General features: G+C 40.9%; 1 protein-coding gene across 1 annotated transcript; it reads right to left on the bottom strand.

Annotated features, from left to right (window-relative positions):
* Positions 1 to 12,441: 12,441 nt before the first annotated feature.
* On the bottom strand, positions 12,442 to 12,979 carry LOC110542558 (small ribosomal subunit protein uS13-like). Its single transcript, XM_060376834.1, has one exon. The coding sequence runs from the start codon at positions 12,951 to 12,953 to the stop codon at positions 12,495 to 12,497; it is 459 nt and encodes a 152-aa protein (XP_060232817.1). The 5' UTR covers positions 12,954 to 12,979; the 3' UTR covers positions 12,442 to 12,494.
* Between the last annotated feature and the right edge of the window lie 317 nt (positions 12,980 to 13,296).

The following is a 13,296-nucleotide window of genomic DNA, read 5'->3' as shown; positions in this document are numbered from 1 at the left end:
CTGTCATCTCCAGTCCCTTCTATGGGTCTTAATTCACCACTGTTTACCATGGTCATACACTAATCCTTGTCCATATCCTATTAACATTGGGGACCAGGTCCTTCTCTCCCCTGCATACCAAAGTTTCCCAACTCTTTCTCCTAAATGTCAGGGCTCTTTCAAGGTGATTCTTGTGACCCCACAGCTGCTAAGCTTGAGGGCTTCCCTCACTGGATTTATCTATCCCACCTTAAGCCTTTCACCCCATCTCCTCAAGATAATAACCCTTCCTATATATCAACTCCAATGGGAACCTGCTCCCTCAAGCTCCAAAAGACACCAAGATCAACCACCCTGTCTCCAGTTCCAGAAAAATGAGTCCTCACCACAGAGCTGTGCTAGATCCTACTGGATTGGATATGTATTTTCCTCAACTTCCTCTTGCCTATTGTTGTTCAAGGTTATCCCTACCTATGGAGATTTGAGGTTCAAGAAACCCTCATTAATAATAAATAGTCTCTCCTTATAGGGTCAGAAAATTGCTCTATGGGAGGCTGTCAGGAGCTGATGAAAATAACTATCACCACAACATCTCTCCTTCCCCTCTTATTTGATAGAATTTTTGTTTGCTCTCTCTTTGATCAAACAATTGATTATTTAAAAAAATGGCTGGACAGGTATGGAGGCTGCCAATACTGGTCTTGCCTAATCCACAAACCAGCACAGAAGAAGGTATTTCACCTGTACAATAAGACCCTCTACTTATACATCCAAGACCCATGGAATGCCAGTTGGGTAGTAAGCATCCTTGGAAAACTCTACTGCCGCTACACACCCAATCTACCAAATAGTATTATTTATATCCAGAGAAAATATGTCCAATCACTGTGGATGGGGAAGTAGAAACGATAACTAAACACTTCTCTAAGGTCATTACCTCTCTAACATGCCCTTTCCTAAAAAACACAAAACTGTCATTTCATCACCTACTTCAGACTCTGACCTCAGCCTACAATCTCCTTAATGTGACCCAAACAGGCCATTTTAAAGCTTGCTGGATGTCTCTAACACAAAGGACCAAATCAGAGGTAGTGCTGACAACTTCTGCAATGACTCTGTCAAGGAACCCCACTTCACCTTTACTAACTGCCATGACTCTAATGTTGCCACATCCCCCTACCTTTCTCATATCACCCTCTTTGGTATGACAAGCTGTTTCAAGGCATATGGGACACACTCTGTAGGAATGCTAAGTTCCTTAGAATATAATGAAACTACTATCCTTGATACCTCATCTCAAACGCAATGCCCTAGTGCTAATAATATCTCGGTTCTTTGTGGCACTCAGGTCTACTGTCATCTGCCTGCTTGTTGATCAGGAGTTTGCACACTGGTACTCCTCTTCCCTGAGCTGGACATGATAAACAAAAGCGAGCCACTACCAATCCATGTCATGGACTCAAAAAGCTGCCCAGCAGGAGAAGAGGGCAATTCAAATCCTCCCCCTGCTGGCTTTTGCAGGAATCACCAGCAGGTCTAGGGACTGGAATAGCAGGACTAGCCATCTCACTAACTGTGTATTATCAGCTTTCTTCCCAGTTTATCCAGGACCTCCAGCAAGTGGTTCAGACAATATTAACCCTCCAAGGACAGATTGACTCACTGGCAGCAGTAGTACTTCAAAACTGAGATGGATTGGATCTCCTCACAGCTGGAGAAGGTGGCTTTTGCATCTTTCTTTAAGAGTAATCTGTTTTTATATCAGTCAGTACAATGAAAGACAAAATCCAAAAACTCCAGACAGATTTATGAAAAAGAAGGGAACAGCTTGAGGTCTCTAGCTCCTGGGCATTTGAGATTCCCATATGGAAATGGATTCTGCCCTTGTCTCTCTTCTCCTGCTTCTCTTTCTGGTTTTGCTTTTTTGTACCCTGTTTATTAACTTCCTCTCTACATTCTTCCAACAACAAATGCAAAAAAATCTCTAAATAAACCAATAATCAGTTACTCATACAGGATTATCAACCTCTGCCCACAGAACCATATGACAATGACCCTGATGGTGGGGACCAGCTGTACCCTGAGAAAGACAATGCCCCTAATTAGCAGGAAGTAGCTTGAAGAGCAAAAGTTGTCCCTGTTCCCTCACCTTAACATCACCCTTTCTTGGTTCCTCACTTTTTAATAAAACAAAGAGGGAGGAATTTTGGGATCCATAAGCAGGCATCTCGATAGCCAGCTCCAAAGGACCTGACAAACCAGTTATAAGGCATTTGTGAAGCTACCAAGAAGGCCACCCACAGATCACCTGTAACCACTTGCACATGGTAAAGGTCACCTTATAAGAGAACTCTAGGAGTCCCTCCTCTCTCTCTTTCTCTTTCACCTCATCTCTCTGTGATGCCCTTTCCCTTTCTCTATTAAACCTCCCACATGGAACCATTCTCATGGTGTGATTTATGAACCCACCTTGTAACTCTCACCTCCATATGATTTCTAACAAATACCAAAGATTTTTTTATTTCCCCCAAAGGGTTGAGAAACTGTTTTAAGTTCTTTGTTAGACTGCCCAAGGGTTACTATTTTAAAATACCTGATAACTTTTAAAATGTTTTATAGAATTTAACTATGAGGTGTTGATTCAAATTGTCACATGTCTAAAAATATCCAAGTCTACAGATAAATATACACAAATAGAGAGATACATAAAGAACGTAGAAATGTGACATTGTCTCCTTGGAATAATGAGTATATCCAAATACCAGGACTTGACAAGCCCCTACTAGGCACAAGTTCCACAGATTCCAGGAGTGGACCCCCACATTTATCCCCTCCACATACATATGTTCCAGAAAGAGCAGAGCCCCCATGGCCCTTTCCACAGCTTCCAGATGGAGAGCAGGATCCAGCAGCCCTCTTATCACACAGAATAGAGTCCCAGCCACCCTCTCTCATGGTCCCAAAAGTAGTAGAATCTTTAGGGGCCTCTTTTCCAGGAACTTGAGTGTCTTCCAGATTCCCTCGACCAGACTGGAAACTCTCCAATTTTCCCAGACATCCCTTGTTCAGGCACAACCTGACCTTTCCTGCTGGCTAGTCAAACAGGGTCCACCGAAAGAGAAAGTGTAATGGGAACGGGGGGCAGAGAAGCGAAGAATGGAGACAAGATATTTTCCTGATCAAGTCTCAGTTTACTGAACATGCAAACAACACTTATAAAGCAAAGGGTACTAGCAGAATTTTTTTCACAGTAGCAACACATTTGTGCCACCTGGCAAGGCATCCAGGAATTCACTGAAGTTTACATAAACTTTGCTCTCGGGTTTCCAAGGTTGCAAAGAACTTACTATCTACTTTTGAGGCTCAGAACACCCAGCTTGCAGAGACCAGCAAGGAAAGTCTCTGAGACATGGAACTTAGATCAGATAGATCCACATCTGCCAGGGCCAGCAGGCAGAATTCCAATTACCAGACTTCTTAAAAAAACAGACAATTCCTGGGACTGGTTTGGCTGAAACAGAGAAAATCTGTGGCTGTAAATGAAGAAATGGGATGAAATAAACTTTGTGACAGCTGGTTTTGATCCACACTAGTGTTGCCAAACCTCTATGAGCAGAATTCCCTTGGCTGACTTGGCTGGATTGGCAGTTATGTACTATTCAGGGGCCAGTGAGGAATATTCCTGGTCTTGGTATTTACATTTAAAATTGGTCCTACAAGATAGTGAAATGGGTCTGTGTTATATGACTAGGACATAAGAGCAGCAGTGTTTCCTGCTGTGGTCCTCCAGACAAACACTCTAAACTTACTGTTAGTGCAAGGACTGCATGCTCAGATGTGCCACCTGGGCTCCTAGGGTCTGAGGTAAATGGGTAAATACTAATTCATGGCTAGGGTTCTCTGCTATATAATGAATTCATGAAAAGCATGCCTTACAAAGTAAAACTCTGCTCTACATTAGCCGAATCTTTTCTTCATGTTAAAAGTAATTGTATATAAGAAGTGGGAAATAGTAAGAGCTGGAGAGAACAGGAACCACACAAGGAAAGCAACAGAACAACAAAACTGGAACACAGGGAACTTCCCAGAGAGGCATACTCCAACTAAGGACTATTCATGGAGATAACCTAGAACCCCTGCACAGATGTAGCACATGATAGTTCAGTGTCCAAGTGGGCTACATAGAAAAGGGAAGAGAGACTGCCTCTGACATAATCTTATTGGCCTGCTCTTTGAGCACCTCCCCTTGAGGGGAGAGCAGCCTTACCAGGCCACAGAAGATGACAATGCAGCCAGTCCTGAGGTGATTTGATAGACTAAGATCAGAAAGAAGAAGAGGACCTCCTCTATCAGTGGACTTGGGGAGGGGCATTAATGAGAAAGGGGGAAAGAGGGTAGGATCGGGAGGGGAGGAGGGAGTAGCTTATGGGGAATACAAAATAAATAAAGTGTAATTAATAGTAAAAAAAAAGAAATTGTAAAAGTTGTTAACATATTATTTCTATAGTTTATATGGGAATGCTATGTAATATACATTATACTCCTTTTCCATTGCTACCAGTTTCAAATTCCTGCCCATGTCCAGTGTATTTTTTTTCTTTAAAATACATCAATTGAAGTATGTGTTGTTCATTTAATCATTGACAAATGATCAGAGTCTTAGGGCCAAGTCTCTTAAAGAACTCTATACTTCATCACCATGATCTCAGTTTTTCTTATATATTTACTTATTACAATTTGGTCACATTGTATCTCCTGTACTGCCCCCTCCCTCTTCCCCTTCCAATCCCATCCACACCCCTTTTTCTATTCCTATGCTGTATCTCTACTTCTCTGATAGGGGAGGTCATCATCACCCTTCTATCTGACCCTATCTTATCAGGACTCATCATGACAGGCTGCATCATCTTCTTCTGAGGCCTGATTCTCTGGGCATTATTCTTCTTGGGTCCTCAATTCCCTCTACTTAGGACACTTTTCTTGCCTCCTCTCCTGAAGGCTTCTCAGAGCTCTGAAGGAAGGGAGAATTTCATAGGGAAATCCCATTTAGAGCTGGAAATTTTAAGGTCTCTCTCTGCATATTACAGGAGTCCTGGTCTTTGTCTCTAACCCCATTTGATGCTGAAGGAAGCAATGTGTGGATACAAGGATATGGCACTCATCTATCATTTGAGGGTAGGGAGCAACATATTTTAACAACAACAGCTTGGGCTGCTTGAAATTTTCCATTGGAGGCCCTGGCCCAAAATCTCAATTAACTCCCACACAATCTCCATAGTACAAGAATGATTTGTTCACAATAGATGGCCTTTTGGAACTTTTTCCCAAAATGTTAGGAGACCTCTTATAAATGAATACAGACCATATTTGTCTCTCTGCATTTTTGTAACTGCACCCAGGATGATTTTTCTTAGTTCCAACCATTTGTCTGAAAATGTCATGATGTCATTTTGTTAGATGAATAATACTCCATTACAGAAATATTCCACATTTTCCCCAAAGGAGATTGTCAGTCCAGGTCTCTAAACCTTGGAAATTTTTGGGACTTTAATCATTGTATTGATTGACAAATTATCAGGATAACTATGTTCTTTTAGCTTAGAAATTCCTTCTTCTTCCACTTCCTAGGGATTTGAATTGTAATGTCCCATTGAACTTTATCTATTTACATTTTGAGTCAACAGTGCAGAAATGTCTGAGAAGGTTTAGCATGTATGGCCTTGTTAGGTGATATAATTCCTCTCGGAGTTATATTATAGGAGGTTGTGCTTTGATGTTGGTATGCCAATGAGAGTGACCAGACAGAATGCAGTCTCTGTCTCTCAGGCTCTGTCACCTTATATCTCTGTTTTTTTTCTGTTTCAGTCTCTCTATTTTTGAATCTGACTCTATAGACATTTCTGTGTCCCGTTCAGGCTCACTCTCTCTGCCTGCCACTTGTGGTTCAATATGAAAACTGAAGGACTATAAAAAGATGTTGAAGGACTACAAAAAGATGACGGCTTGCTGACATGACATCTTATAAAGTCTCTAAAAATATAAGCAAGGTCCTAATTAAACACTTTTATTTGGAGAATTGCCTTGCTCAACGAGCGTTTTCACAGTTATTCACTGACTGAGGACATATCTGTGCATTTAACAATTAATAATGTAATCTGTGATATAGTGATATTTATGACCACTTGAAAGAAATATGTGACACTTTTCCTGACTAAGAGTCTTGGACACAGGAACTGTCATCTCTGGGTTGGGTGCTTTCTGCTGCCCAGATTGCAACATGGAGGGCTGCTAAGCCTTTCTCCTAAGCAGGCTGTCCCTTCGTTATTGTAATACATGGTTCCTGAAACTCTTACTGGCTTTCACCTGTTTTATGACATCATTTTCCTTCTCAGGCAATCACACCTGATAGAATCTTGAGATATTCATGGAGATGAGTAAACAAATTTTCCTCAGTGACCAGTATCTGATCTTGTGAACAACTGACTTTTTCTTGTGGAAACCCAACAAGCCTTTATCTCATTCCTTTATCCAGATCCCACACCTTCATTCCTGTTTACTTCTGTAACAGTGTCAGGTAGGAAATGTAACTTTAATGTTTATTTATTTGGACAGCTTCCTAAGTAGGTAAGCTTCAAAGTGATGTGGGATGAAGGGTAATGTACCGAATATCAAGGTGGTGTCATACTGTGTTCTTGGTTCTGAAATTTCCCAGGTTGTGACTTATAACTGAGTAGTTACTCCCATACTCACTAAATGTACTTTCATAAATATATATATTTACAATAGGCAAACCTATCCTAGGGTTACTTTAAGTACTGAGTCTTTAAGAATAGTGAAAAGAGAAGGAAATCAGACAATTCATGGGACTGGTTTGGCCAAAACAGAGAGATAGGTGAGTGTGAGAGGAGAACTGACAGGTAATAAACTATTTGACACCTAGTGCTGTTAAACACTAGTATTGGCAACTCTCAATAACAGGGTTGCCTTGGCTCTTCTGGCTGGATCAGAAGCTGTGTCCTATCAGTGGTCAGTGAGGAAACCTCTTGGTCCTGGGGTTTACAGTTAAAACTGGGCCTTTAGGACAGAAAAATATGTCTGTGTTACAGGTCTACAACACAAGAGCAGCTGTATCCTCCAGACAAACACTCTAAATGTATTGTTACAGCTAGGCCTGATTGTTTAGAGGTGCCACCTGAACTCATGTGGTTGGAGGTAGCTGGGCAACCACTAGTTCAAGGCTACAATTCTCTGCTACATAATGTATTCCTGGAAAGAATGTCTTAAAAAGTTAAACTCTGCCCTCCTTTAGAAGAATCTTTTCTTCATTTTAAAAAGCAGTGTAAATGTTAACATATTTTATTTTTATTGATAATGCGGGAATTTCATGTAACATACATTACACAACCTTTCTATTGCTCCCAGATTCAAATTCTTACTGATGTCTCAAACTAATTTTTTTTCATTTTTTTATACATCAATTGAAGTATATGATATTGATATACTCATTGGAACATGATCAGAGGCTCAGTGCCAAGTCCCTTAAGAAAACTAAGTTAATCCCTGCCACATCCTTGACCCCTCTACCCCCAAGAAGAGGCCATCAGATCTGAAGAGCTCTATATTTTATCACCTTAATCACAGTTATCTTACTTATATGTATTACAATATGTTCACTTTGTATGAACTCTGCTGCCCCCTCCCTTTTCTACTTCCTAGTCCTACTAATTCTCCTTCTTCTACCTCTATACCCTTTCTTTATTTCCCTGACAGGAGAGTTCTTCTGCCCCTATATGACCCTAGTTTATCAGATCTCATCAAGGCTGGCAGCATCAAGTTCCTTTGCAGCTGGTTCTCAGAGCATTTTTTTCCCTGTGTCCTAAATTCCCTCTACTTATGACACTCTTCTGCCTCCTCTCCTGCAGGCTTCCCAGAGTTCTGAGGGGAGGAAGAAAATCATAGGGAAATCCCATTTAGAGCTGGGTGTTTTAAGATCTATCTCTGAATAATATCAGACTGTGGATCTCTGTAATCATTCCTATTTGATGCAGAAGGAAGCATCTCTGGAATCAAGAACATGACATTAATCTATCAGTTGAGGGCAGGGAGGAAAGTATTTTAAAAACAAGAGTCTGGGCTGATTGAAAATTTCTGTACCATGCCCTGGCCCCAAAACTCTATTCACTGCCACCGATGCCCCTAGTGGAAGACTGGCTTGGTCACAATAAAAGGCCTATTTGAACTTTATCCCCCACTATTAAGAGACCTCCTAGTAAGTGAATACATACCATATTTGTCTTTCTACATTTTAGTTACTTCACCCAAGATTATTATTATTTTTGTTGTTTTTCCATTTATTTGCCTGAAAATACCATGATGTCATTTTCTTAGCTGAATAATACTCCGTCATGGAAATATTACACATTTTCCCCTAAGGAGATTGCCAGTCCTGTTCTTTAGTCTTTGGAAGTTGCAGAGAATTTGATCATTGTATCGAACGTGAATCTATCAGGATAACTATGTTCTTTTAGTCTTTTAACCTAGAAGTCTCTAAATCTTCTTCCACTTCTTGGTGATTTGAATTGCAATGTCCTTTGAAGCTTATCTACTTTATTGTTTATTGCCCAGTGAGTAAATGTCTGGAGAGCGTTAGGAGGTATGTTCTTGCTAGATAATATAATTCCTATTGGAGTTATAAATGGGAGGTTGTGCTTTGAAGTTGATATGCCAATGAAAGTGACCAGACAGAATGGAGCATCTGTCACTCAGTCTCTGTCAATTTTTATCTTTGTTGCTTTTGGTCCTGGTCTCTCTATTTATGAATCTGTCTCTCTAGTTCTTTCTATCTCTCTGTCTCTCTCAATCTCCCTTTCTCTGCATTTCACTTGTGCTTCAGTATGGAAAGCTCTCAGTTCTGCTGACGACCACAAGATGACTGCTGATGTGACATCCTGGATGTTCTCTGTAAAAATATAAGCAAGGTCACAATTAAACACTTTTTGTTCAAAGACTTGCCTTGATCAGGGAGCATTTTCCCATTAAGTAATTCACTGACTGACAACATATCTGTGCATTTAATGAATAATTATGAAATCTGTGATGATGGGAAACTAACATGTCAAGGACTTGTTAGTTTTTATTAATTTTTATCTTATTTTATTAATTTTATTAATGACAACTTAAAAGAAATCTATGATACTTTTCCTTAACTAAGATTCTTAGACACAGAAACTGTCATCTCTGTGTTGTGTACTTAAAGCTGCCCAGGTTGAGGCATGTAGCACTACTCAGCCTTTCTCTAAAGCAAACTTTATACTTGGCCCTTTTAATAACTGGCTCCTGAAACTCTTACTGGTTTTCACCTGTTCCTTGACAGCATTTTTCCTCTCAGCCAATTAGCACCTGAGAGAGTATTGAGGTTTCCATGGAGATAAGTAAACAAATTTCCCTCAGTGTTCAGTATCTCTGATCCTGTGCACAGGTGACTTTTTCTTATGAAACCCAACAAGCTTTAGCTCATCCCTTTATCCAGTTCCCACACCTTTACACCTGTTTACCTCTATGACAATGTCAGCTAGGAAATGAAATTTTAATGTTTATTTAATTGGACAGCTTCCATAGTAGGAAAGCTTCAGTGTGATGTGGGATTAGGGGAATGTACTGAATGACAAATGTAGTCTCTTACCGTGGTCTTGATCTGAAATTTTCTAGGTTGTGATTTTGAAGTGAGCAGTTACTCCTGTACTCAATAAATGTACCTTCACATGCTTATTGATATAATAGATAGGCCAATCCTATTGTTCCCTGTGTTATTGAGCCTTTAAGAGCATGGAAAACAGAAGGAACCCAGCTAGTTCCTGGGACCGGTTTGGCTGAAACAGAGAAGGATCAGTGAGTGTTAAAAGAGAACTGAGGACATAATATTATTTGACAGGTCTTTTTGTTCCAGAATAATGTTGGCAACCCTCTATGTGCAGGGTTGCCTTGGCTGACTGGGTTGTATCACCAGCTGTGTACTACTGATTGGTCAGTGAGGAACCCTCTTGGTCCTGGGGTTTAGAGTTAAAACTGAGCCTTAAGGCCAGAGAAATATATCCATGTTATAAGGCTAGGATACAGGAGCAGCTGTGTACTTCAGAAATCCCTCTAAAAGAAGTGTTAGGGACAGGACTGCTTGTTCAGAGATGCCACCTAAGCTCATATGGTCTGAGGTAGCTGGTAACCACTAGTTCATGGCTAGGATTTTCTGCTACATAGTGAGGTCCTTGAAAGCATGGACTGGGTCTCTCTATTTCTGAGACTAGCTCTTTCTATGTCTATCACAGTCTCCCTTCTCTGCCTTATGCTTCTTGTTCAGTATGAAAAGCTTCCAGTTCTGCTGAAGGACTACAATAAGATGACTGCTTGCTGACATAATATCCTGGATTGTCTCTGTAAATAATACAAGCACCAATTAATCGCTTTTTATTCAAGGAGTTGCCTTGGTCAGGGAGCATTTTTGCAGCAAGTAATTAACTGACTGAGGACATATCTGTGCATTTAAAAAGTAACAATGGAATCTCTGAATTGAGAAATGTGCATGTTGAGGTAACGTGAGTATTAATGACCACTTGAAAAAAATATGTGACACTTTTCCTGAACTAAGACTCTTGGACACAGGAAATGACATGTCTGGGTTGTGTGGTTTCAGCTGCCCAGATTGAGACCTGTAGGGCTGCCCAGCCTTTCTCTCAATCATCTGTCCTCTTGGCCCTTTTAATAACTGGCTCCTGAAACACTTACTGGCTTTCACCTACTTTATGACATCATTCTCCCCCTCATTAAATCAACACCTGAGAGAATCTTGAGGTTTTCATGGAGATGAGTAATCATACTTTCCTCAATAATCAGTACCTCTGATGCTATACAAATGTGATTTTTTTCTTGTAAAATCCAACAAGCTTTTATTTCATCACTTTATCCAGATCCAAGACCTCTAAACCTGTTTATCTCTGTGACTTTTTCAGGTAGGAAATGAAACTTTAATGTTTATTTAATTGGAAATATTCCAAAGTTTGGAAGTTTCAAAGTGATGGGGGATTAAGATGAATGTAGTAAATGACAACATGGTCTCCTACTGTGGTGTTGGATCTGAAATTTTTTAGGTTGTGACTGAACCTGTGTACTCACTAAATGTAACTTCACATCCTTATTAATATAAGATGTTGGCAGGGTCTAGGGTTCCCAGGGGTATTGAGTCCTGAGGAGAAGAAAACAAGGGAAAAGAGAAGGAAACCAGACAATTCCTGGGACTGATTTGGCTGAAGCAGAGAAAGAGCTGTGAATGTAAAAAGAAAAATGATGGGCAATAAACTATTTAACAGCTAGTAAATTTCTACACTAGTATTGTCAAAACACTGTGAGAAAGGTTACCTTCTCTGACCTGGCTGGACTCGCAGCTGTGTCCTCCTCAGTTGTCAGTGAGCAATACTCCTGGACCTGGGGTTTACATTTAAAACCTGGCCTTCAGAACAGAGACATGGTTCTGTGTTATATACTTAGAAAACAATAGCAGAAGTGTTTCCTACTGTAGGACTTTAGACACACCCTCAAAACATAGTATTCGTGCCAGGAATTCTTGTTAAGAGGTGCCAACAGAGCTCATGGAGTCTGAGGTAGCTGGGTAAACAGTAGTTCATCGCTAGGATTCTCTGCTACATAACGAGTTCCTGGAAAGCATGACTCACAGATTCAAATTCTCCCCTCTTTTAGTGGACACTTTTCTCAATGTTAAAAGTCATTGTAAAAGTTGTTAACATTTCTTTAATTGCTTAGGTGGGAATTTCATATAAAATACATTACACACCTTTTCCGTTGCTCCCACGTTCAAATTCCTACCCAAGTGCCACACTAAATATTTTTTTTTCTTTAAAATACATCAGTTGAAGTATGTGTTGTCCATATACTCATTGGAACATGATCAGAGTCTCAGTGCCAAGTCCCTTACAGAAATATGAGTTAATCCTTGCCGCACCCTGCAACCACCCCCAAGAAGAAGCCTTCAGTCCTGAAGAGCTCTATACTTCATCAACATGATCACAGATTTTCTTATATATTTTTATTACGAGTTTTTCACATTGTATCCCCTCTGCTGCTCCCTCCTTCTTCTCCTTCCAGTCCCACCCACCCTCCTTCTTCGGCCTCTATGCCCTTTCTCTAGTTCCCTGATAGGTGAGATCCTCCTCCACTTCTATCTCACCCTAGCTTATCAGGTCTCATCAAGCCTGGCCGCATCATCTTCCTCTGTGGCTGTATTCTCAGGGTATTGTTCTCCTTGTGTCCTCAATTCCCTCTAATTATGAAACTCTTCCTTCCTGCCTCCTCTACTGAAGGTTTCCCAAAGCTCTGAGAAGAGGCAGAATTTCATAGGGAAATGGCAAGTACTGGGTGGGTTTTTTTTTTTTTGTTGTTGTTGTTTTGTTTTGTTTTGTTTTTTCACAGGTTTATAAACTATTTATTAACAGCAAAGGCTCAGAGACTCATTTCTTCTTGGACACACCCACAGTACGACCACGGCGGCCGGTGGTCTTGGTGTGCTGACCTCGGACACGAAGGCCCCAGAAGTGGCGCAGGCCCCTATGGGCTCGAATCTTCTTGAGCCGCTCCAGGTCTTCACGCAGCTTGTTGTCTAGACCTTTGACCAGAACTTGGCTGTACTTCCTGTCCTTCACATCCTTCCGTCTGTTCAAGAACCAGTCTGGAATCTTGTACTGCCGAGCGTTCTGCATGATAGTGATCACCCGCTTCACCTCGTCCTCCGTGAGCTCTCCAGCCCTCTTGGTGACATCAATGTCTTCTTTCCTCAGCACCACATGGGCGTATCTGTACCCCACACCCTTAATGGCAGTGATGGCAAAGGCTATCTTCTGCCGCCCATCGATGTTGGTGTTGAGTACTCGCAAAATGTACTGGAACTTCTCGGGGATCACTAAAGACATGGCGGCGGCACAAGAGGCGGTGTGAAGGCCTCCTGTGGAAGCAGTACTGGGTGTTTTAAGGTCTCCCTGTATAAAATATTGGACCGTAGGTCTATATATGCAATAATGTTAGATGCAGAAGGAAGCATCAATGTGTATAGAAGAACATCACACTGATTAATCAGTTGAGGGCTTAGAAATACATGCTTTAATAAAGATAGCCTGGAATACTTAAAAATATCTGTACAATGCCCTGGCCCAAGAACTAAATTAAGTGCCACCCATACCGCTAGTGGAAGACTGGTTTGGTCACAATGGATGGCCTATTGGAACTTTATCCCCCATGATTAAGAACTTTTAATAA

The sequence above is a fragment of the Meriones unguiculatus genome (assembly GCF_030254825.1).
Source record: "Meriones unguiculatus strain TT.TT164.6M chromosome Y unlocalized genomic scaffold, Bangor_MerUng_6.1 ChrY_unordered_Scaffold_25, whole genome shotgun sequence".
Taxonomy (NCBI): domain Eukaryota; kingdom Metazoa; phylum Chordata; class Mammalia; order Rodentia; family Muridae; genus Meriones; species Meriones unguiculatus.
Note: the sequence above shows the minus strand (reverse complement) of the source record. Positions and strands in the feature narration are given on the sequence as shown.

Coding starts and splice junctions, on each gene's coding strand:
- LOC110542558 (XM_060376834.1), bottom strand. CDS start 12,953: ATGTCTTTAGTGATCCCCGAGAAGTTCCAGTACATTTTGCGAGTACTC.